This window comes from Staurois parvus, unplaced genomic scaffold (assembly GCF_062004578.1).
Source record: "Staurois parvus isolate SC_StPar_1 unplaced genomic scaffold, SC_StPar_1.0 ptg000297l, whole genome shotgun sequence".
In the NCBI taxonomy this organism is placed as follows: Eukaryota; Metazoa; Chordata; class Amphibia; order Anura; family Ranidae; genus Staurois; species Staurois parvus.
In genome coordinates, this window is record NW_028318093.1 from 5,373,296 (window position 1) to 5,397,363 (window position 24,068).

At 41.7% G+C, this 24,068-nt stretch overlaps 1 protein-coding gene across 1 annotated transcript in view; it reads left to right on the forward strand.

Moving 5' to 3' along the window:
• BAIAP2L1 (BAR/IMD domain containing adaptor protein 2 like 1) overlaps positions 1 to 24,068 on the forward strand; it is a 211,338-nt gene that overhangs the window by 139,296 nt on the left and 47,974 nt on the right. Inside the window, exon 4 of the mRNA XM_089682739.1 lies at positions 19,257 to 19,318. Within this exon, the coding sequence (XP_089538865.1) occupies positions 19,257 to 19,318 (62 nt within the window). The remainder of the gene's footprint in view (positions 1 to 19,256; positions 19,319 to 24,068) is intronic.

The window sequence follows — 24,068 nt, forward strand, 5'->3', positions numbered from 1 at the left end:
TGTTAATGTTAGTAGAACGTTAACATTTTTGGGCCCACGATAGGGGTACCAGACTTTAAAATTAAATCCAGAGACGCCCTGATCATTACACTACGGATGGTATCTGACCGTTACACTACGGATGGTATCTGACCGTTACACTACGGATGGGATCTGACCGTTACACTACGGATGTTATCTGACCGTTACACTACGGATGTTATCTGACCGTTACACTACGGATGTTATCTGACCGTTACACTACGGATGTTATCTGACCGTTACACTACGGATGGGATCAGACCGTTACGCTACGGATGGGATCTGACCGTTACGCTACGGATGGGATCTGACCGTTACGCTACGGATGGGATCAGACCGTTACGCTACGGATGGGATCTGACCGTTACGCTACGGATGGGATCTGACCGTTACACTACGGATGGTATCTGACCGTTACACTACGGATGTTATCTGACCGTTACACTACGGATGTTATCTGACCGTTACACTACGGATGTTATCTGACCGTTACACTACGGATGGGATCAGACCGTTACGCTACGGATGGGATCTGACCGTTACGCTACGGATGGGATCTGACCGTTACGCTACGGATGGGATCTGACCGTTACGCTACGGATGGGATCTGACCGTTACGCTACGGATGGGATCTGACCGTTACGCTACGGATGTTATCTGACCGTTACGCTACGGATGTTATCTGACCGTTACACTACGGATGGGATCAGACCGTTACGCTACGGATGGGATCTGACCGTTACACTACGGATGTTATCTGACCGTTACACTACGGATGCGATCTGACCGGTGTTCATGGTCAAGCCATGCTGTTGTTTCTGTAGTACAAGTTGAGAATATGTCTCCCAGAGGTGTATGCATTACACAAATGGCTGTACAGAATTACAAAAATCCATTGGCAAGTAAAACAATTGATATATACAGTCATGGCCGAAATTGTTGGCACCCTTGATATTTCTCCAGGAAATCATGTATTTCTCACGAAACGTATTGCATTAACACATGTTTTGCTATACACATGTTTATTCCCTTTGTGTGTATTGGGACAAAACAAAAAAAGGGAGGAAAGAAAGCAAATTCGACATAATGTCACACAAACCTCCAAAAATGGGCTGGACAAAAGTATTGGCACCCTTTCACAACTGCGGATAAATAAGAATGTTACAAGCATGTGATGCTCCTGTAAACTCACCTGGGGCAAGTAACAGGTGTGGGCAATATAGAAATCACACCTGAAAGCAGATAAAAAGGAGAGACGTTCACTTAACCTTTGCATTGTGTGTCTGTCTGTGCCACACTAAGCATGGACAACAGAAAGAGGAGACGAGAACTGTCTGAGGACCTGAGAACCAAAATTGTGGCAAAATATCAACAATCTCAAGGTTACAAGTCCATCTCCAGAGAACTAGATTTGCCTTTGTCCACAGTGCGCAACATTATCAAGAAGTTTGCAACCCATGGCACTGTAGCTAATCTCCCTGGTCGTGGACGGATGAGGAAAATTGATGAAAGATTGCAACGCAGAATAGTCCGGATGGTGGATAAGCAGCCCCAAACATGTTCCAAAGACATTCAAGCTGTCCTGCAGGCTCAGGGAGCATCAGTGTCAGCGCGAACTATCCGTCGACATTTAAATGAAATGAAACGCTATGGCAGGAGACCCAGGAGGACCCCACTGCTGACACAGAGACATAAAAAAGCAAGACTACAGTTTGCCAAAATGTACTTGAGTAAGCCAAAAGCCTTCTGGGAAAACGTCTTGTGGACAGATGAGACCAAGATAGAGCTTTTCGGTAAAGCACATCATTCTACTGTTTACCGAAAACGGAATGAGGCCTACAAAGAACAAAACACAGTACCTACGGTAAAATATGGTGGAGGTTCAATGATGTTTTGGGGTTGTTTTGCTGCCTCTGGCACTGGGTGCCTTGACTGTGTGCAAGGCATCATGAAATCTGAGGATTACCAAAGGATTTTGGGTCGCACTGTAGGGCCCAGTGTCAGAAAGCTGGGTTTGCGTCCAAGATCCTGGGTCTTCCAGCAGGACAATGACCCCAAACATACGTCAAAAAGCACTCAGAAATGGATGGCAAAGAAGCGCTGGAGAGTTCTGAAGTGGCCAGCAATGAGCCCAGATCTAAATCCCATTGAACACCTGTGGAGAGATCTTAAAATTGCTGTTGGGAAAAGGTGTCCTTCCAATAAGAGAGACCTGGAGCTGTTTGCAAAGGAAGAGTGGTCCAAAATTCCGGGTGAGAGGTGTCAGAAGCTTATTGATGGTTATAGGAAGCGACTGATTTCAGTTATGTTTTCCAAAGGGTGTGCAACCAAATATTAAGTTAAGGGTGCCAATACTTTTGTCCAGCCCATTTTTGGGGTTTTGTGTGACATTATGTCATACTTGCTTTTCTGCCTCTGTTTTATATTTGTTCCAATACATACAAAGGGAATAAACATGTGTATAGCAAAACATGTGTTAATGCAATACCTTTTTTGTGTGAAATACTTGATTTTCAGGAAAAATATCAAGGGTGCCAACAATTTCGGCCATGACTGTATGTATGTATGTGTGTGTGTGTATGTGTGTGTATATATGTATGTGTGTGTATATATGTATGTATGTGTATGTGTATATATATATATATATATATATATATATATATATGTTGTGCAAGTTAATTGTACTATACAATGTCCTTCACAGTACTGGTCGCTGTATTTTCAAGGAAGCAGAAATAGATATTTTAACACACACATTTTTACATTCCCTAAAACCATTGATCCAAGGTTTTTGGAGCAAGAAGCAAGACATTCACGGTATAAAGACAACATGTACTATGAACAGAGGAATGATGTAATATACATCTTGGCAATTTGTGGGTGCAGCCAGATTGCCTTAACAGTGAGAGGGACATAAGGAAAGTATGGTTGAATAAAACCTGAGACTTTTTAAAATATATTGTACTGAAAGTGTTACTAAACCTACAACAGTAAAGTCAGTCTTTATAGGCAGTAAAGCATGCTTGTTATACTCACTATGAAACCTAAGGGGTAAATCTTCCACATTGTGTAAAAAGGCTGTTTAATCCTGTTCTCTCTGATCCTCCCCTTCTTTTGCTGTCCCCAATTCATTTGCCATAGTACAGAGAAGCAGTGGCAAGTATATACATGCTTTGTTTGCTGTGTATTGCTAAAGATTTCTTTTTTTTGGTAGGGTGCATGTGATTGGCACAGGGCCAATCAGCGCTGTCCAGAAAGCGGGTCGGGGTCATGCAGCCTCATAGGACACTCAGAAGAGAATGAAAACTCCTACTAGGGATGCACTGATACTGTTTTTTTTTCTGGCGAGTACAAGTACCGATATAATTCAAAGGAAACTCCGGGAGGCCACACTGAAGCACATATCCACTTTGTTGTGTAGAAAAACAGCTTAGAAACCTCATACTATATGCTAGCGGGGAAAAAGTGAAAGTACCGATACTTTTGGTCAAGTACTCACCAGTACAGATACCTTTTTGAGGTGCAATTTGAGCCCATACAAAATGAATGGGCTCAAATCACACTGCAAAGAATTGCATGCGATTTGAACAGGAATGCAGTGCGATTCCTGTCCAAATCGCCTGTGGTTTCCCGCATGGCTCCTTTGTGAACACAGGCTTGTCATAGTGACTTTGAGCCTGAATTCACACAGGAGCGATGTGGGAAACCTCCCTGCATAATGGGTTCCACCAGCTCCGGCTTCCAATCCCACTGCGGACATCAGCGGCTGCAGCTTGGGCTCCTCCTGCGTCTCCCATGGCTCTCTCCCCCCAGCCTTCAGCGATTTCAGCCATCCTCTGGACCCCCACCCCATATCCCCCAGTCCCGCCGTACCAGATTGCCGATCCTCCGCTGTCAGACTATGAAAAGCTGGTTCACAGGTCTGGGGATCTGAAATCTCCATGGCTTTCTGTCCTGTCCTTGCAGTGCTGAGAGTACAAACTATAGGGATTCTAACTGACCAACCAGAAGCCATCTAGGCCGTACTGTCAGCACTGTAAGGAGAGGAGACAGCCGTGGGGATTTCAAATCCCCAGACCTGTGAAGCAGCTTTTTATTGTCTGACAGCGGGGGGATCGGCAATCTGGTACAGCGGGACCAGGGGGGAGGATGGCTGGAACCACTGAAGGCTGGGGAGAGAGAGCCGCTGGAGGGGGAGAGAGCCATGGAAGAGGCCAGAGGAGCCCAAGCCACAGCCACTGATGTCCACAGTGGGATCGGGAGCTGGTGGAACCCAACGTGCAGGGAGGTTTCCAACACCGCTAACGTGTGAACACAGGCTTAAATCTAAGAGTTCACACAGAAGCTGTGCAGGAAACTGCATGCGATTTGGACAGGAATCACACCACATTCCTCTTCAAAGAGTATGCAGTTCTTTGCAGTGCAATTTGAGCACATTCATGTTACATGGGCTCAAATCGCACCGCAAAGGTATCGGGAGCATTAGTACAAGTACTCTGTAACGACACCAGTGCAACCCTACCTCCTACAGGATTAACCGGTGCCCAGCCAGACACTGCTAGAAGTCACAAGACTGCTGTATACTGCTGATGAGAAAAGGTGTTTAGCAGTTTATATTTACCAATATCATTTCTTTTCTATGTTCTGTGTACTGTGGAAGACTGGATATAGTGAATGTAGGGTCCTTGATCTTTGTGTTCATAGACAATAGATCGATTAATATTGAGGATATCTTTTCTAAAACAGCTACTGACCATAATAGTGATGTTGAAACTCAGTCCTTGATTTAGTAACACTTTTTATTCTTTTGACTCTGTGGTTTCTCCTGCTGAAAGCCCAGTGTCTGTCCATCTCTCTGCATTGCAGGAACCCCCAGCATCATTCGTGTAAGCCCAGCAACGTAGCGTAAACCATTCAGTATGTAGGCGCAGTGTTTATTGTACAAGTGTCAATTGAAAATGGCACTACTGGGGTACCCGTGTATGCATGAAAACATAGATTGCCATGAACCCTCTAGCTCTGCTAATTTGAATTGATGCTTGTGCAGTGACACTGTAGGGCTGGCGCCTGTACCCTGCAAGGTTTGTACTATGTGACCAAGCTCCCGGGAATTATGCCGGTACAGTCCCCGTAAAATGGGGACGAATGGTAACCTTAGTCCACAAACAACTGAAAACCACCGTTTCTTAGCTAGAGATGGTGGTGATACTCTTGCTTTCAAATAATGATTTATTGCCATATAGTTTTACTTTCCTGTTAGTAGAAAAAGATAATTATGTAGACATTGTTGTCTTCTACATTTTTGTATTCCATAGGTATGCTAAAGTGGATCCATATTTAGATGTTTAAGCTGAACTGACAATCCTTTAATTACATGATTAAAATGTTTTTAAATTAATCTTTAATTCTGCTTTATTAAAAATACGGCCATTAGCATATACATATTTTACTTACATATTCAACAGTTTTACTTGCCAAAGGATTTGGAATGCATGAACCCCTGACACAGACAGTCAACTTGCACTGCAGAAACAACGGCATGGCTTGATAAGGAACACTGGTCAGATCACATCCATTGCCTGTTGGTTAAACAAGGATTGGCAGTAACGAATATTCATCCAATGGTGATTGCTTGTTTCAAAAGCAAGCAAAGTACTAACCACATTTGTATAACAATTCAGTGTTTTGTTACTGGGCCTTTTTTTTGTTTTCTTTTTTTTTTGGTGCTTTTCAGTTGTACCACGGATTTATAGATCAGCCATGTGTCATGTAGGAAGTAGATTTTTAAGGGCGGTGTATCTTTACATGATGTCTTCCCTGTCTGAACATTTGAGTTTGTTCTGTTAAAGTGATTACCTAAGTACCGCAGTATAGTTCCCTGACTTTCACATAGGGTGTGTATTTGTGTGCTCTGTGTCCATAGCTACCAAATAACCAGATACTGCTAGGCAATTACAAGTCATTGTGAAGTATAATGGTCCGGGCTGTCCTTTGCCATTTCAGCTGCTTCATTACGAAAGGCTGAAAATGTAATTTGTTTAGTTTTTCTCTCATAAAATGAGGAACAAATGGGTCGATGACAGACAGTGAAAAAATGTTTACCATATCAGTTACTGAAATCGTGTATCTATGCTTTTCAATAGATTAAATGTATATAGCTTACTGTGTGAGCTAGGGACAGGAAATCATTTGTGTGTAGCGTGTGCCTGTTGCATTATTTTGTATGTTTCCAACTCCTTGAATAATTTGTTTTTATAATGTTACAGCCTGGAATTAGGGGCCCTTTCACATTGGCTCCATGTGGGTCTATGGGAAGGTAGATGTAAACAGACTTGTATTCATTTACACCCACTTCCAAGTCCTGGTCTAGAAAAGGGGGAAAAAAACAGAAAAGGACTGCATTCTAAGCACGACAGATTAGTGGTAGCTTGATGTAAACAGACACAGCTTCGTTTACATCCAGCCATGCATAGCGTTATCATGGGTCCACCCATGTCTGCTGTGTAAAAATTGACACCCATTCAGCTCCAATTCAGCAGGGGATCTGTTCACTGTTTTACAATTAGACTTGTACTTTAAAGGGTAAAAAGTTATAAAAAAAAACAAAAAAAACCTGTTGGCAGCATAGGAATTTACCAACAAATTTGTTCTTAGTAGAACAACCTATAGATGCAGTAACAAATGGAAGCCTTTTGTGGTTAATTTCTACCAGTCTTTCACATCTATTCCCCTCCATTTTATCCATTATTCTTGGCAAAATTGCTGTAGCTCTGTGAGGTTGGATAGGAACCGTTGCTGAACAGCAAGTTCAAAGTCTGTCCAAAAATTCTCAACTGATTCGAAGTCTGGGCTCGACACAGTTTTTCTGCGACATTCAGGCTCTTGGTTTAAACCACCTCAGTGAAGCTTTGTAAGTTAAGTCTCTTAAAGACAGATTTTCTGTTCAAATTTCCCTGTTTTTGACTCCAGCCATTGTACCCTTATTCCTGACCAGTTTCCACTCTTGCCAATGAGAAACTTTCCCTCATTATGACTCAACCACCATCATGCTTCACTGTGGGAAGGTGTTTCCATGAACAGTATTTTGTGTTTGGCCCATACGTTTTTCACTCAGGAGAACCTTTTTCATATGTTTGCTGGGTATCCAGTATGTCTCTTGGTAAACTCCAAATGTGGCTTGATAAGGTTTTTTTTTACTTAGTATTAATCCTCTTTGTATCAGTTTGCTAAAAAGAAAATCCCAAAAAAGTCTTTGCAGAATTACAGGAGCCCAGATGCCTTGCCATGTATTCCCCAACTACTCATGCAAAAAGAGAAGGTTCCAGGTCTGTCAATGTCCCTTAAAGTGGCTCTAAAGTTGACTTGAGTATTTATGTGGTAGCCAGTGCAAGTGACACTGTTGTAGGTTTGAGTGTTTTTGTACTTCCGGCTCTGGTTCTGACATCACATCCAGTTGCCACACAGCCACGTCGACCTGATGTGACATCGGGACTGGAACTGTAAGCCACGTAGCAACGTGATCTGAGCATTCCAGCGGTGGTGAGACATTATTTCACTACCACACCTGATGCCTATCCACATGTTAACTGAAAAGAGCGTTTTTTTTATACTTTTTTTTTTTTTTCGTCAGTGGCTTTTCAATTTTAACCATGAAAAGGAGAAGAAGGCACCTCCTAAGTGCAGTATAGACAATTTATTAATTAACAATAGATGAATTGCACTTACAAGATAAATAGTTAAAAAGACTCATTGTGTGGTGTTAAGATCCAGGTGAGACATCCAGGCGTCCAGCAGCAGCTCAGTCCGTAGGATCAGGAAGTATGAACTAGGATGTGTCTGTATATCAAGATGAGGCTTGGAGAGCAGAGCCAGATGTAGGAGTCTTGATCAGCTCTGTTATGGCTGCATTCTCAGATTCCCCTGTGGGAAAGGAGAGCCCGAGAAAGCCGTGCGTGGGATGCACAGTCCCTTCCCGCTACTTGTAAAAATGTTCCAGCAGCTAGTTAGCTGCTATGATTGCTTTTACATGAAAGTCGGCCGCCAGCTGAAAATACAGTCAGGTCCATAAATATTGGGACATCGACACAATTCTAACATTTTTGGCTCTATACACCACCACAATGGATTTGAAATGAAACGAACAAGATGTGCTTTAACTGCAGACTGTCAGCTTTAATTTGAGGGTATTTGCATCCAAATCAGGTGAACGGTGTAGGAATTACAACAGTTTGCATATGTGCCCCCCACTTGTTAAGGGACCAAAAGTAATGGGACAGAATGTTGACAGCAACAGATTCCAAATGCAAAAAGCACACTTGAAATGAACTCTGGACCTTTTATCTGCTCATTGTAATTGCGATAATGAGGGAATAACACACACCTGGCCATGGAACAGCTGAGAAGCCAATTGTCCCATTACTTTTGGGAACACTATACTAAGGAGGCACTAGTATAGTTCTGTTCGTGATCTAACTGACCCTGACACTATCTGACGTCACTAGTGGCAGTAATACAGTGATCATTGAAAGTCTATATACTGACACTGTGCTAATGGCACTGGCTGGGTGACGGGGCGATCAAAGGGTTATATGTGCTAATCTAATGTGTGTAAAATGTAGTGCTTTTACTCAGTGTGCTGTTCTCTCCTCTCTCCCTGGACTGACAGCAGGAAATAAAAAGCAACATAAGGGTACATCACATTGCCCAGAGCCACTGCTTGCCCACACATTGCAGGCCTTAAAAATTTCTCAATACAGTATTTTTTCTTAAACTTTTATTTAAAGAAAAAAAAAACTTTATTCAGAGTAGAGCAGTGTTACCATAGTAACATTGTACTACTCTGGAGGGGGGGGGGGTGATCAGGATTTATTTTTTTCCACTTTGCAATGCAGGAGCAATAAAGATTGTTCTTGCAATGCAGAGCTTGCTTTGAACTGTCATGAATGGGTTACAATCATGACAGTTCAAAATACAGTGATCTCTGTTTGGCTTGAGCTGGTCACATGGTACAGGGTGCTGTGATTGGCCCCATGTACCATGTGAGAGCTGTGAGCCAATCACAGCTCACCAGGAGGTGAAACAGAGCGGTTATGAATCAGATTGATATATAACAGCTTTGCTAACATTGTAATCACATGACCATTGGGTCCCATTAACCGGGACCTGCTGCGCGCCAGCATGGGACGCACAGCGCCCCCCTGTGTTGATACAGCCGGCGCAACATACGGGTAAGTAGCTTTTCCTGTAACTGCTGCCCATCCCTGGTACGTTGTGGGTGGTCGAGAAGCGGTTAAATACAGTTTTTGTATTGGTTATTGTACTATTTGAAGGTTTGTCATTTTCTATGGTGTTGATACTTGGTGAATTGGAGTGAGGAGTCCAGTAGAAATTAACCACCAGAGAGCAGATGTGGAACTCTTAAAATGAGCTATGCCAACCATGAGCGTGGGAGGCGTGGCGGTTTAGTGATTGTTTACCCATAGGGCAGAGGAATTTGTACAAGCACTTGTGGTGTCCGGGTGGAAAGAAGCAATTTTGCAAAGAATTGAAGCATTTTGTTTTGCACTTGTTTGCCAGAGTGGACTATCATTATAAGGATTGTACATTTTGATTTTTTGTTTTGTTTTGTTTTTTTTTATTTCTTTATTGCAACAAAATGTTTTGACTCCATACACAAGTCCAACATAAGATTTCGAGCTTTGTAAGGTACATTGCAGAGGACAAATAGAAAAATAAGTGCATAAATATCCATTATGCTTAGATACAGATAAACATACACTTTGAGGTCATATCGAATAAAATCGTTTCTGTATCAAATATAAAGCAGTTCCCTTGAGTCAAACATGTACATAGATAACTTGGGGCATGCATATCCCAAACACATTTTTTGCATATATTGATGTTTCACATCTCCACTGTGGAGTGAGCACTTTACACTTTATTGTTTAAGTGTTTTTGTTTTGCCAACAGAAAGCTAGCTATAAGGAGGAGGAAATTGTTGTAAGGTTCGAAAAACACGTTCCATGCATTTTGCAGTTGATAGCTATTTGGGCCAAGAAGGCACAAATATCCCTCAAAGAAGCTCCTGTACTTTTGCTGAGTGGTGACCAACAGCACTTAGCTCAGATGTGAACAGGCACAAAGAGAATAACATGGAACCGTGCTTCAAATTACTCAGGTGTTAAAAGGGGCTTGGGCTTTTTCCATTATTCTTACCTGGCGATCTAGCCAGTAACACACATCCTGGTTTTAGGGTGGCTACACTTCCTCCTCCATTCTATCTGTGGATGATTTTTGTTTGAATTTGCTTCTCCTGGTTTGCAGCAATGGGGTCCTGCATAGACTCCTGTTTTGGATCAATATCTGCATGGACTCACCAAGATATGGTGATTCTACAAGTTCTCTGCTAAGCTCTTTCAACCCAAAAACATTATAGCTTAACCTCCCTGGTGGTATTCCCGAGTGTAGTTCGGGGTAAAGTTTCAGTACCACAAGCGGTAACCCCGAGCTACACTCGGGCTTACCATGCGGCGCTGCTCCACGATCCCTCGATCACTTACCTTGTCCTGCTCTCCCGCGATGTCCCTCCTGCAGTGTCCCCGGCAAAGTAATCCGGCAGATGCCGGCATCTGTCATCTGGGTTCCGTCCCCTGCGAGCGTCGGGACGTACGGGGGACGGAACGGTGGGAAATTTTGAAAATGACAAAAAGTGACATTCACTAAAATCACATAGTATAACATTACTGTATCAAACCATTTCACATACATTTTGTCCCGAGTGCTTTGTCCTGTGCCCTGCCTGCAATTTTACTGTTCTTCCTGCCTGGAAACTGAGAAACGTCCATGGCGTCCAAAAAGCGTCCCTTTAGGTCAAAAGCGGTTTTAGACCAGCTAGAGAACAGCGATAGTAAATCAGAACTACTTGCAGAATTGAGTGATAATGATTTGTGTGGAAATTTGTCATCAGACACTGAAAACAATTTTGCGACTTTGCTCAGTGATGTGCGAACTTGGCGCTATATTTCAAATTTCAGTGTTTTTGGTTTGATTATATTATTGAATTAAATTTATTATTATTATATTATTATTTTTTATGATTATTTATTAAATTATAATTTATGATTTGGTGTTTCAAGTTTTATCCTACCTGGGATGTTTACTAGACTTTTGTTTGGACAGATTTCAGTGAGTTTTTCCTAAAAATTACAGGCCTACAATAAAAAAATACATATTTACATGCAAAAAAATGTACCGCTTTGAGCACAGAAATATGGACATAATCGGACCACTAGGGAGGTTACCTTTCCCACCCCAAATTGGTCCGAGCGGTTTTGAGCTTGTGTGACAATGGCAGATATATCAGCTGTCTTAAATCTTTCTAAACTCTACAGGTGGAGGATGGCCCACCAAGGAATACAGCTAATCCCAATTTCTTTTCAGCAACACCAACCTTGGGCCATAGTCTATCAGCTGTGCATTGTGCTGATTGTTATCTGTTCCTATGACCTTTTGTGAAAGCACAATACGGTTAATGTTGCACCAATTGGCAAATATTGACTCAAAGCCTGCACTGTATCAGATCTCCAGCACGCCACACTGGGCACAAGCTACCTGCCAGCCTTCCCAATAGATTGCTAGAGCTAGAATGCTGTGTATGCACTGAGAGTGCAGGATTACCGATCCATATAATACAGGGTTAGTTGTGAGGACAAATACCTAGGTAAACGTTTATATAGGTAGAGAAATACTGTACTTCATACACAAAAAATACAATGAATAGTGAGGGTTGTTGACCACTGCATAGAAGGCTTTGAAGCTGAAATCCAGAAAAAACAATTTTTAGGACATTTGCTGTGTAGAAATACATAACCTTAAGCCATGGTTCACACCACTGTGACTTTAGGTGCAACATGTGATTTATAAATGCACCTTAAGTCACATATAATGTATTTCTATGGCACGGTCTTAACAGGTGTGATTTTGAATAGAGCGATTTGAAAAATAGTTCCTGCATTACTTTTACACCACTTCAGTGCGATTTAACGCTTATAGACTGTAAGGCAAATGGCACTGACTTTGCACCTGTGTCTATATCAGTGCTGATTTGAAGTCGCGCTTCAAATGGGACCAAATTGCATCACTTTGAAATGGCATTCAGTGTGAACAGCGCTCAATAATGAGTATATGATTTAAAAGCTATGCTGTGTTAGTTAAAACTATTACTTTCACTCATCCCTGGGGAGTACTATAAGTGCCACAGTTCTGGTACTAGTATGTTGATAATAGAGGGTTACTTGCCCTCCACCTCATCCATTCATGTATGTACTTCACGGTAGTTAGATGGTTTAAATGTAAAAATGTTGCATTGGCATCGGGGAGTATTAAATACTATTATACTGACACCTGGAAGGGTTAACAAAGTCATGTAGAAGTTCTTCCATGCCATGTATGTAAGTAGGTGGATGGCAGGTAGTGGAACATTTTACACCCTGCTCAAAATGTTAATCTGATCAAAGATTTTAATTCCCTTTCTGACTGTTTAATCTGATTATAGTCTGTAGGTTACTCTAGAAGCTTCATGTTTATTACCAAGGCATGTATGTATATTTAATAAACATGAGGCTTCATTGGTACTGGTGTTCTACACTCTGTACCAGTGCCTGGTCTCTCTGCACACAACTGTGCTTTCATCAGATACTCACCTTTGGTGATTTTCTGTGGACATCCAGACAATGCAAGGCTCCCTGTTTCTTTAACTAGAGTTGGTGATCGCATAGACTGTGTTCTTCAGAAGCAGCGTAGTTGGATGTAGACGATAACTGGGTTGACACAAGGGCAGAAATACTCAAATTACATCTTAAGGCATTGTATTTCTGGTTATTGGGTCTCATTCATGGTTTATTGGCAGGAGAACAATGACCAGGATTAAACTGACACTATGAATTCTTGTTAGATGAATGGGGCACTTAGACTGTCCTTTTTCAGTATACTTTAATTATGATTGGTTATACCAGACAGTGGATAGAAACCTGGTACTTGAATGCCCAGTTCTTATACTATTTCCATTTTAAAGTGGAAATTCCAAAATAACTTTTTTTGGGGGTTTGGTTAGAGTTGGAAAGGCTTAAAACCTATACCAGGATTTTAAGGTATTCTTGTCTGTTGCAAAGGATTTTCCTTACTACCTTTCCCAGCAAGAGTGGTTGTTGAACAGGAAATTTAGTGAACATCACTCCTGGGGGGAGGGACACATGTAACAGTGAGTAGAGTGAGGAAGGGTGACAACAGCTGAGGCCTCCGGGACATGATGGAAGAAGACCTGTCATCCACAGATTAACCTAGGACAGCCTTTCTCAATCTTTTCTACAGAGAAGAACCTTTGAAATAACTTTCCAGTCTCAAAAAAATGACTATCTACAATTGATGATACATTAGTGTGATGGTCAGTGAGAAGAATGCTCCTTAAACTTGTGGACAGCAGGGAAAATTACCCCCTTACAGATCAGTGGTGTCAGTGGGAACTTATCTGACAAAAATTGCTCACTGCTCAAGTAACCCCTAACAACATCTGGAGGGGCTCTAAGGTTCGATGGAATCCTGGTTGAGAAATCTAGAACAAAAATGAAATCTGACAATCTAAAATTAACTGGTTTTTATTGGCTGAATGGAATTCAACGGTGTGTTTGGTAATTTCACTGCTTAAGGCATAGTATATAGTAAATATAGTTCTGAATATTATTTCAGATAAAAGAAACACAAGGTAACAATCGTACAAAACATAGGGCTAGGTGTTTGTGAATTTGTAAGCTTGATGTATGAATTCTTAGGGCCTGATTACATTCGTGCATAGTGGTATTACATGTGCATTTAATGTGTGTTGAGGCATCCCATTTTGAATGATGGACTGCCATCACCCTGCTGCACACATTTAGTGGACATGTAGCATTTTTTTTTACTATGCAAAATGCCATAATGCACGGATGATTTACACCTTTGTGTTGAATTACGCTAAAATGCAAGGGTGTTGGCCTGCAAATCCTAGGCACGTTAGGATGCCATCCATGCATTATGGCAGCCCATTCATTTTGCATAGGCTGGCAGCTCACCTAGTCCACAAAACACACACCTACAGCATTTCCTGTGCATTAAGGTGCGATTCTGAATGAATGGCACTGCATGTAATGCGTTCTGGTGTGCAGTGACAGGCACATTTTACTTATAAAACCATCAGCTGATTGTTCCTAGCAGATTGATAACTGCTAGTGAGTATTAAATTATATAGGTCTGTTTTACAGGACTATTATGGTTAATGCAAACAAGATACTTAACAGTATATAACTGCTAAGAATGTTCAGAGTGAGGTATGTAAAAGTATCCATGCATTTACAGTGCTGAGATGTTTGCCATTTACAGTCAGGTCCATAAATATTGGGACATCGACACAATTCTAACATTTTTGGCTCTATACACCACCACAATGGAGTTGAAATGAAACGAAACGAACAAGATGTGCTTTAACTGCAGACTGTCAGCTTTAATTTGAGGGTATTTACATCCAAATCAGGTGAACGGTGTAGGAATTACAACAGTTTGCATATGTGCCTCCCACTTGTTAAGGGACCAAAAGTAATGGGACAATTGGCTTCTCAGCTGTTCCATGGCCAGGTGTTTGTTATTCCCTCATTATCGCAATTACAATGAGCAGATAAAAAGTCCAGAGTTAATTTCAAGTGTGCTATTTGCATTTGGAATCTGTTGCTGTCAACATTCTGTCCCATTACTTTTGGTCCCTTAACAAGTGGGAGGCACATATGCAAACTGTTGTAATTCCTACACCGTTCACCTGATTTGGATGTAAATACCCTCAAATTAAAGCTGGCAGTCTTCAGTTAAAGCACATCTTGTTCGTTTCATTTCAAATCCATTGTGGTGGTGTATAGAGCCAAAAATGTTAGAATAGTGTCGATGTCCCAATATTTATGGACCTGACTGTATGTAGCCTTAGGCCTCATTCACACAGGGCATTTAATCAATGCCTCGTGCAGGGTCCTGTTTTTATCAGCACAAGGATGCAAAGGTTTTGCATGCTTCCTTGTGCTAGCGGTCCCGTTGGGATGCAGTGACTGTACGGACACAGACATGTGACATCCATGCAGCCACTGCCTCCTAAATTACAGCTATGGGACTGCCAATATGAGGATGCACTTGAAACCTGTACATCTCTGTGGCGGTAAACACGGCCCTGCTCTGGGCTTGGATTAAACAGTTTTTTGTTTTTTTTTGTGCTAGCAGCCATGGTAAATAGGATGAGGAGGCTGAATTTCTGTAGCATACCTTTATTTCATTACTAGAAAAGGAAATGGTGCTAAGGGTGCTAAAAATATTGCCCATACTGTAATATTTATCAATTCGATTTAAAGCAGACCTCAGTCCCCCTCTGTACCAGCTACATCACTCCCCCCATGCCCCCTTTCCTTTCACGCCATTATAGCATGTGCACACAATGTGACAGTGCACTCTGCCTGGCCTTTGGGTCAGTGAAGAGAACATTTATGCACATGCAGGTGATTTCCCGTGTATGTGGAAGGACTGCAAAACTTGTGCATGCGCAGGTATTCCACACAGCTCTGCAGCATATCTGGGTGCAAAGAAACAGAGGGTGCACAGGCCTAGTGCATTACCTTCTAAAAATTAGATTTATTGAATAAAAAGTAGTATACTCACAGAGCCTTGGCTCTGAGGAAGAGGTTCGAAACGAGTCAACCATTTGGAGACCTACAGTCCCCCAATAGCCACCATCTAGGGAGATTGAACCATGCTGTCTTTTTTGTGATGTTCCTTGATTTTATTCTTTTGTGAGTATACTTTCTTTGCACCCAGATATGCTGCAGGGCTGTGTGGAAACATGCACGGGAAATCACCTGCATGTGCATAAATGTCCTCTTCACTGACCCAAAGGCCAGGCAGAGTCCACTGTCACATTGTGTGCACGTGCTATAATGGTGTGCAAGCGAAGGGGGGATTGGGGGGTCGTAGTTGGTACAGAGGGGGACTGAGATCTGCTTTAAATCGAATTGATAAATATTACAGTATGGGCGATATTTTTAGCACCCACATCTGATTTCCTTTTCTAGTAATGAAATAAAGGTATGCTACAGAAAGACAGCCTCCTCATCCTGTTTACCATGGCTGCTGGCACAGAAACACAAGTTTAATTCAAGCCGAGAGCTGGGCTGTGTTTACCGGCTCACATAGCCTTGGCTCGAAGGAAGAGGTTCAGCCTCGAAATGCGTCAATCATTTGGAGAGCTACAGTTCCCCAATAGCCACCATGTAGGGAGATTGAACCATGCTGTCCTTTTTGTGATGTGCCTTGATTTTATTATTTTGTGAGTATACTACTTTTTATTCAATAAATCTCATTTTTAGAAGGTAATGCACTAGGCCCGTGCACCCTCTGTTTGTTTCTTTGCACACAGCTCCTTTGAATTCTCCTGGTCCGATGAGGGCAGCAAGGCTTGCATTTCCAAATAGTACTCCATGTGGGGTTACTGACCTTGTGGAGCTCATCATCCAGCGCAGGAGTTTCAGCATTCATTTGCTCATGCTTTTGCAGCATATCTGGGCAGGTGTGAAAAATGTGCATGCGCAAGGAAGCAGGGCAACATGACTTCACGATGAAGGTGTGCTCTTTTTTTTTTTTCTTTAATCTAGTAGGAAGGACAGACAAGCGTATACATACTCTATACAGGTAGTGTATATAACTTTAGCTTTCATGAAGAATGAACTCCACCTAGTAAATAGCTGCACCAGTCTTAGCAAATATCTGATGTCATATTGTGGTAGTGCAGCTCTGTAGACATGCCAGGAGCCTCTTAAATATTCATCTTGCATTGAATTGTAATGGAAAAATACATAATAAGGTACACAAACTAAAAAGCAGCTGAGCAAGTATGAGCAGCTTCGCTTCCTGATCGCTTGGCACAGCAAGGTCACACCTTTCCCTTTCATCATGTGAGTTAAAAGAACAACTGAAAATAAACAAAAATCGCATGCAGTCTGTGAATGGTATGCAGATCATCCGTTTCGTATTATAGATCAGCCTAGTGTCGATTTGTTATCTCTGCTAACAGGCTGATAGTAAGTTGATGTAAAAGAGAAAGTCTGTAAGCACAGTTAGTGACTCTAAACTGGCCGCAAAACCCAAATGTTAAGAATAGCAAGAACCCTTAAAAGAACACTCGTGTCTAATGTCCCAACTCTTATGGCCTAGCACAGGAGTTCTAATCCTTCATCACTCTATTGAAAATAAACAAAAAAAAAAGTCTGGGCATACACTTTATATGTAACACTTTAGAATCCACTGCTCCTCGAAAATATGTTCACTAATGATCTACTAACTGCTAAATCCATGGCCACTACTTCGTACTCTTACTAATTCACCTCACCGCGGCTTTTGATACTAAAGACCATACCCTCCTCCTCAAAAAACTCCACTTTCTTGGCCTCTGAGACTGTGCTCTCTCCTGGTTCTCCTCCTACCTATCACAGCACTCCTCCAGCATTACGTATAACTCTGGCTCCTCCTCTCCACTCCCTCTTTCTGTAGGGATCCCTCAAGGTTCTGTCCTTGGACCCCTACTCTTCTCCATCTACACCTCCTCCCTTGGTCACTTGATAAAATTCCATGGCTTTAAGTACCATCTCTATGCTGATGACACACAAATGTATCTTTCTACTCCTCACCTCACCCCTTCAGTCTCCTCTTGCATTACTAACCTACTAAGCAACATATCGGCATGGATGTCACTCCACTTCCTCAAACTCAATCTTTCCAAAAGTGAGCTGTTAGTATTCCCTCCAGCCCGTGCCCCCTCCCCTGACTTCTCCATCAAGATCAATAACACAACTATCAGTTCCTCCCCTCATGCCAGGGTACTAGGTGTAATCCTAGACTTCCATCTGTCTTTCCAGCCCCAAATCCAAATCGCTGTCCAAATCTTGTAGACTTCATCTCCGCAACATCTCCAAGATACGCCCGTTCTTAACCTCGGAAACTACTAAGCAACTTATCCACTCCCTTGTTATCTCTTGCCTTGACCATTGTAACTCCCTCCTCCATTGGTCTACCTCATCGCAGGCTATCCCCTCTTCAGTCTATCATTAATGCTGCTGCCAGACTCATCCACCTTACTAACCGTTCTGTATCTGTCACCCCTCTCTGCCAATCCCTCCACTGGCTTCCCATTGCCCAACGGATAAAATTCAAAACAATAACCTATAAAGCCATTTATAACTCTGCCCCAAATTATTTCACCGATCTTGTCTCCAAATATCACCCAAACCGTACTCTCTGCTCTTCGCACGGCCTCCTGCTCTCTAGCTCTCTTGTCTCCTCCTCCCATGCTCGTCTCCAGGACTTCTCCAGAGCCTCCTCCATCCTCTGGAACTCTCTACCCCAATCTATCAGACGATCGCCTATTCTGCCCACTTTTAGGCGATCTCTGAAAACCTATCTCTTCAGGGAACCCTATCCTGCCCTCAGCTAATACTTGAATCTTCTACTCCTCCTACCAGTCCATCCCCCACAGTCACTAACTTTTGTACCACTAGCCCCTCCCTCTTAGATTGTAAGCTCCAAGGAGCAGGGCCCTCCTTTCCCTCTTGTATTGAACTGCATCGTTGTTGTATTGTCTCCCATTATATTGTAAAGCGCTGAGCAAACTGTAGGTGCTATATAAATCCTGTATAATAATAATAATCTATTTTATGAGGCTGACCTCCTTAGGGCTCATGTACACAGGGGTTTGAAAAACTCTTCTGACCGCTGGAAACTGACTACTAGAAAATGTAGGTTAAAAACTTTTTTAGCCGCATTTACCTACCGCGTTTATGCACGTTAGAAGCGTTTTTAAAAGTTAACCTCAGGAGACCCTCCCAAATGCCCAGAATGCACTGAAAAATTACTCTTATCTCTAGAAGTTGTTGAATTATACATTTGCTGTACAGTTTACCGTTGGCGTACTGCAGATATTGATCGGCCGTTTACAATAATTACAGATAGTAGTAGACCTCGCTGAAGTATGACCTGTATGGAATTTTCTAGAAAGAACAGCTAGAGCATTCAAAATACATTGTATGATATGATTATTCTGTGTACTTTGCTCGGTAGGAACAATTATATAGTTATATTGATTACATTTCAGAAATATATCTTACATTGTGTTTTGTCCACAGGTGTGGTCCTGCAGGAGATCTCCACTGTACACAAAAAGCTAAATGAAAGCTTAGAAGAAAATGTATGTATTTTGCTAATATATTGTTTTGTAGTAATGTTAATCAAACCACCGTAATAGTTTGTGAGCCTTGAAGGAATTATTCAATTTTCTGATGCCAGAAATGTTTTGTGTTGAATATCCTAACAAACGAACAGTATTCCTAACAAAGTACCAACAATTTGATGCCCCGAATTGGCAATAGAATCTTAGCCCCCTGCTTTTTTTTTCCCATAATGTAAAATAAATTAAAAATCATAACGAGTGAAACCTCTTTGTAGTGGTTATTATACAAAACAAAAAAAGCACAAAAATAATATAGAAGTATACATGCAATAATCTGTGTGTTACGGGATTAAGTTTATTTAAAGTATAAATAAAAGCAAAACTTTTTTTTTTTTTTTTTTAGTTTTGCATGAAGTGGAGAGGGATTAGAACCTCCTGGTTTTTGGAGCGATAGATTCTCTCTATCCGTCCTGTTTACCACGATCATCGAAAGTGAAAGTAAAAAACAAAACAAATTTGGGTTGTACCCCAGAAAAGTAATAGATGAAAAATCTTATAATGGGGACACTAGTTCTGGTGATCTGGGGGGCTCCAAGGGATTCCCTTAATTTGTGGAGATTATCTCTCACTTTCTCTTTTGGCTATGGGACAGGAAGTAAAGGTAAATCTCCGCAATGGGACACAGATGGCAAAAATAAACTGAAAAGGGCTATAACCCTCCTTTTGCTCTATCCAAAATGAAAAAAAGTTTTGCCTATAGTTCTACTCTAAAATACTGAAGATTCTAATCAACATTTCAGGAGTGTCTTATTACTTTTTTTTCTTTAGCTACACTTTCACTAGTTAGTATATATCAATACACATGCAAAATCCAACAAACCTGTTGGTGATGGGTGTATCGATTTTTAATTTTGCATAGTAAAAGTTTATTCTTTTTTTTCCTTCCGATCAGCACCGCTAGCTATAGTCGGCAATACTGATCATTGTGTTCTAACGGCAGGGAAAGCTCTCCACCATCAGAACACAATAGCACAGCAGAAGTGATTCTTCCATCCATCTCAAATGTGTGGATGGGGGAAGCGGTAAATTTTTTTTTCGATCAACCCTCTGGTTGAACAAAAAATATATATATAATGTATGACCTGCCTTATTCCTGAAGGGTAACCCAGCTGTACTTAGGTTCTAGAATAGCTGATTTGGGAATCAGTGAACTTAACAAGAACCTGCTAAATATTAATTATTACTTGCCTAGCTCTTGCTAAACTTAGAATGGGTGTGACCTTTTTTTCCCATTTATCAAACAGATTAGATGAATACACATTTATTTTGATCCATTGACCAGTTAGGATTTATGTCAGTAAAACAAGGCTCTTACAACATCTGGAAAAGCTCTGTATGGGAAACATGCATTCACAGAAGAACCAGACTCTCCCTAATTTATTTTGCTACACAGAACTTCTGTGAGAATTGTTTAGGAATGTTATCTCTAGGCCCAAAATACTGTTATAAATGCTCAGGTTACCCTCTGATACTTCTTAAACTATTGACAAACTTTGGAAAGTTTTGGGACTATAATTTTCACAAAACTAAAGTTCTGTTCTGCACAATATCCAGTCAGTCCCAGAAACATGAAAATAACAGTTTTTCTAAAGCTAGTCATACATGGTTCGATTTTTGTTTGTATGTTCACAGAAAAATCATTCACCAAAACATTCTTTCTTGCCATTGAGTCAACTCATTTTGGAATCTCAGATGTATTAAATGGTTTTCATTACAACATGTACAATTTTTCCCAAGGGAAAACCACATGCATAGTTAGCAATTTGTTTGAGAAAAGAATGTCTAAACATGAATAATAGAAATGTTTTAGACACCTAAGTAACCCAGCCCTAGCATGTAATGCATGCCTACCTGCATTTTTTGATAGCTAATTTTCCCAAGCCAGTTCGAGCAGTTTTTTTTTTTTTTTTCCTTTTAGGAAATGACATCACTTTACAGAATGTGGATAGGCAACACACAAATATTCTGCTTTGTGTCAATGGGCTAATTAGCCTGCAAGACCTCATTCTGACATTCACTGTATATGTTCCCAGACATACCAGCTCTCTCTGGATAATGGTAGAGATTGCCATTTTATATACAGCTGTGCTCAAACGTCTACATACCCTGGCAGAAATTGTGAAATGTTGGCATTGATATTGAAAATATGACTGATCATGCCAACAAATGCTCTTTTATTGAAGGATGATGATCATATGAAGCCATTTATTAAATAGTTGTTTGGCTCCTTTTTAAATCATAATAACAGAAATCACCCAAATGGCCATGATCAAAAGTTTACATCCCCTGGAATGTTTGGCCTTGGTACAGACACACAAAGGTGACACACACGGGTTAAAATGCCAATTAGAGGTTAATGTCCCACATCTGTGGCTTTTTAAATTGCAGTTAGTGGCAGTGTATAAATAGTCAATGCGTTTGTTAGCTCTTACGTGGAAGCACTGACTAGGCTAGATACTGAGCCATGGGGATCAGAAAAGAACTGTCAACCAGACCACCACGGAAACCCCCGTCTGCTTAGTCCTGTGGAGACCTACCTGAGTTAGGTGGTCTCCAGGGGGAGAGACGCCGGCGCTCTGAAGGGACGGGAGCCGAGCTAAGGGAGGAGAGCGTGCTGCGGAGATCCGCGATCAGCTGCTCGGTTGCCGGGGAGATGGAGTAAGGAGGAGTGAGCACGTGGGTTGGCCGCAAGGGAGCTCTGGGAAGCTGAGACGCCGGCCGGTTCCCTGTCAAGTGCCGGGTCCCAAACAGGAGAGCGGAGACGCCGGTTCAAACCCCAATCCTACCATACAGGAGAGGAAAGAGGAACAGGACCCACAGTGCATAGGAGACCCTGCAGGAATCCCCCAGAGACATTGGCCAGATGTAATGAGTGGACGGCTGAGGATCTATGTCGACCCACTGGGTGAGTGGGTGAAGAAGGGTGAGTCCACACGCAAATAATTGTTTAAGCATGCTGACCTGTGGGAATGGACTTTGAAATTGCCTATAAAGAAAAAAAGGGGATTCCCAGGGGATTTGGAAAGTGAACAGTGGGAAAAGAAAAGGAAGTGTTATATTGACAGAGCCTGTTTGACATCATTACCCCAATATACAGTTTAAAATTTCCCCCTGATTAAAGAGCACAGTCAGTGCAGAAGATATGAAGAATAAAAGTGTTAAAGGTAGTGGGCTTAAAGGGTCCCAGACGGGTACAATTAAAAAATATTCCTCCCAGGGGAATGCGACTCCAGAAAGGGCCAACAGTGGAAATGAAAAAGGGGAAATGGAAACCTCCTTGGAGAACAGTCCTAGACTGTCATTGGGCCCGGAAAATAGTAACCAACAGTGGAAAGAAAATTCCGTGAGGATAGACCTGGTAAAAGATCTACAAGTGCCAAATAAAAGAGAGATGGCTGAAATGTTTAAGGATCTGGAAAAAACTATTAAACAAGAAATGACAAAGATACGTCAGGATCTAGGGCACCTGCTAATGAGAACGGAAGAAATGGAGGGAAAAATTAACAAACCTACCCAAGACATAACAGACTTAGAAAAAAAGTCTGCTTTGATGAGGAATATGCAGAAACAACTGCAGTATAAAATAGAAGTACAGGAGAACAGGTCCAGGAGAAGCAACCTGAGGATAAGAGGAATCCCAGATATCCTGAAAGGGGGAGAATTACAAGAAATAGTCTGCAAAATGTTAAATTCCATCATGGACAGACCTGTAACAGAGGAACTTAAACTAAATGGAGTTTTCAGAGCAGGAAAGCCCCAACAAGGTAAAGCGAAGGAACAATCAAGAGATGTGATTGTTCAGTTGCAAAAATATGGAGATAAGGAAGAGATTTGGAGAAGGACTAAAGGAAGAACAACTATTCAGTATGGAGATATAAATTTCCAGATTTTTGCGGATTTATCGCACGAGACTTTGTGGAGAAGAAGAGCTTTGAGGCCCCTGTTAGAGCAGATGAGATCAAGGAATGTGCAATACAGATGGGGTAACCCAGAGTGTTTAATCGGATGGAAGAACGGTGTTACAGCATTTTTGAGATTTCCTGAGGACTTGAGACTTCTGTGACAGACTGGAATTGCAGAGAATGAGGATCAGTGGGTGGGAAACAGAGATAGAAATAGGCTTTGGGGGAAAAGAAACATGGCAGGAAGTAGGTAGGGGAGGGGTAGCGAGGAGTTAGTTGGGAGAGTGAGAGGTTTTTTTGTTTTTTTTTCTTCTCTCCCTAACTCACTAAATTGCACCGCTAAGGTTAAAGAAACAAAACAGGCGTGGGAAACCGTGGTGGTTGGAGGTGGGGTAAGTCGTACATGGGAGGAGTTCAATCCCCAAGTATAAAAATCAAAGGTGGGTCCATTACCACAAATGATTGATAGGCGGCTTGAAGGCCTAAATAGGGGGGGGGCGGGGGGAGGTGGAGTGAGTAGGAGAGGTGAGAGTGGGAGGGTGATTAGGGGGAACGGGGGGGAGGGATATGATAAGAGGATTAGGGGGGGCCTTAGGGTTAAGTCTCTGCATGCTAGAGCGGGGAATAAGAATAAATTGATACAAGACTGATGGAAAACTTGCGATTTTTAACATATAATGTAAAAGGTCTGAACTGCCCAGGGAAGAGGTTTAAAGTTTTCAAGGAGTTACAGCAGAGGCTTCAGTGGTTTTTCTGCAGGAGACTCACTTAGAAATTAAATCAAATGTAAAGCTGTACTCAAGAAA